This window comes from Sesamum indicum, linkage group LG13 (genome assembly GCF_026168435.1).
Source record: "Sesamum indicum cultivar Baizhima isolate 11 linkage group LG13, ASM2616843v1, whole genome shotgun sequence".
Taxonomy (NCBI): domain Eukaryota; kingdom Viridiplantae; phylum Streptophyta; class Magnoliopsida; order Lamiales; family Pedaliaceae; genus Sesamum; species Sesamum indicum.
In genome coordinates, this window is record NC_142669.1 from 5584176 (window position 1) to 5585893 (window position 1718).

The 1718-nt window shown below is 38.8% G+C and overlaps 1 protein-coding gene across 1 annotated transcript; it reads left to right on the forward strand.

The window, feature by feature from the left end:
• The first annotated feature begins 322 nt into the window (after window positions 1-322).
• On the forward strand, window positions 323-848 carry LOC148784429 (secreted RxLR effector protein 161-like). Its single transcript, XM_088876823.1, has 2 exons — window positions 323-425; window positions 535-848. The coding sequence occupies exons 1-2, from the start codon at window positions 323-325 to the stop codon at window positions 846-848; spliced, it is 417 nt and encodes a 138-aa protein (XP_088732949.1).
• Window positions 849-1718: the final 870 nt, after the last annotated feature.

Here is a 1718-nt window from a genome sequence, read left to right on the forward strand (position 1 = left end):
TTTCTTCAAGAACGAATCTGATCCTTATGTATACAAGAAGATTAGTGGGAGAGCTTAGTTGTGTACTTTGTGCTTCATCTTAACGACATCTTACTCATTGGGAATGATGTCAAGATGTTGGGAAACGAAAAAGCATAGTTGTCCACTTAATTTTCCATTAAGGAGATTCAAAAGGATGATAGGATTGACTCAACCCTCGTACATTGAGAAAGTCTTGAAGAGATCCAAGATGGAGAACTAAAAACGAGGATTCTTTCCAATGAGGCATGGGATTAAGCTATCCCAGAAATAGTCTCCTAAGAATGATGAGGAACTTAAGCGGATGTCAGACATCCCCTGTGTTCTAACCGTGGGCGATATTCAGTATGTTATCCAATACACTAGGGCCGATGTCGCATACACTTTGAGCGTAACGAGCAGATCAGGTGTGTGTAGGTGAGACATACTAGATTGCAGTCAAGAACATACTTAAGTAGTTGAAAAGCACTAAAGATATGTTCTTGATCTATGGTGGTGTTGAATTGATATTTGAAGGCTATAATAGCTTCCAATCGGATGATGATGATGCAAAGTCCCAGTCAAGTTTTGCAATCAAGCTGAATTGTTGTGTGTTTACTTGGAAGAGTTCCAAACAGGCTACTACAACATATTCCACCATAGAAGCTAAATACATAGCAGCTTTAGATGCAACTAAGGAAGCGGTTTGGATGAAAAACTACATCCAACAGTTAGGTGCAGTGGCTAGTATTACTGAACTGATAGTTGTCTTCTATAATAACAATGGGGCAATTGCACATGCAAAGATACAGAGATCTCATCACCAGTCCAAACACATTCTTAGACGCTAACATCTTCTGAGAGAGATGGTGAGCAAAGGTGACGTACGGATTGACCAACTCAACTAAGCAAAAAACATAGCAAACCCACTAACTAAACCATAGCCGTAAATTGTTCATACTCAACATTTTGATATGATGGTTCTGAAGTCGATGGGTGATTGGCTTTAGGTCAAAGATTGTTAGGATAGCTGACCAAAAAGCCATTCAGATTGGCCTGGATGTGTTCTATTCTGACAATCAATTGCTATTATGTAATATTATTTTATATTAATAAAATGAGTATTAGCTTATTTGGCATTTACATTTTTGTGCTCATTATGTATGCTTGCATTTGTTTGACCATCATAGCAAAGCTCACACACCAATTAGCAACCGTACAATTGGACCGCATATTGGATGGCGGTCTTGAAACCAACAGCTAAAATGTTAGACCTGAAACGTACAAAACAAGGACCCCGAGATTAGGTATCGAGAGTCTTATGGAGACTTGCACTAAGAGCCGCATTCAATTAGTGAGTACCGTGTATCAGCGGTGACTGACGTAGAGCATCTATGCGATCTTGGTGACTTGATGGACTAGGTGTCTAATCTATTGAACTGTTAAAGAATCGGTATGGGCTGGGAACGTGGCAGAAGCGTGAAATAAAAAAGTTGTTTAAAATGGTTCAAAGGGGTGTTCCCTTTGAAATTTTCGGGCTTTCGGTGTTTGTCAAACGCATAATAATCAACACATAAACATGTTAGAAAGTGGGTAAAGGATGAAACAGAAAGCATAAAAACAAAAATGAAACTTTACCTTTTGTTCCTATAGTTGAGCAGCAACATGCATGGTTCCCTTAACGTTCTTCTGTTCTATTCACTTTAGGATCCAAATTAGAG

What these genes read in the sequence shown, in the direction of transcription:
- LOC148784429 (XM_088876823.1), top strand. Translation starts at nt 323, where the DNA reads ATGTCAGACATCCCCTGTGTTCTAACCGTGGGCGATATTCAGTATGTT. An exon ending in GAGCGTAACGAGCAGATCAG is followed by an intron (nt 426 to 534) that starts GTGTGTGTAGGT and finishes TGATATTTGAAG; the next exon opens with GCTATAATAGCTTCCAATCG.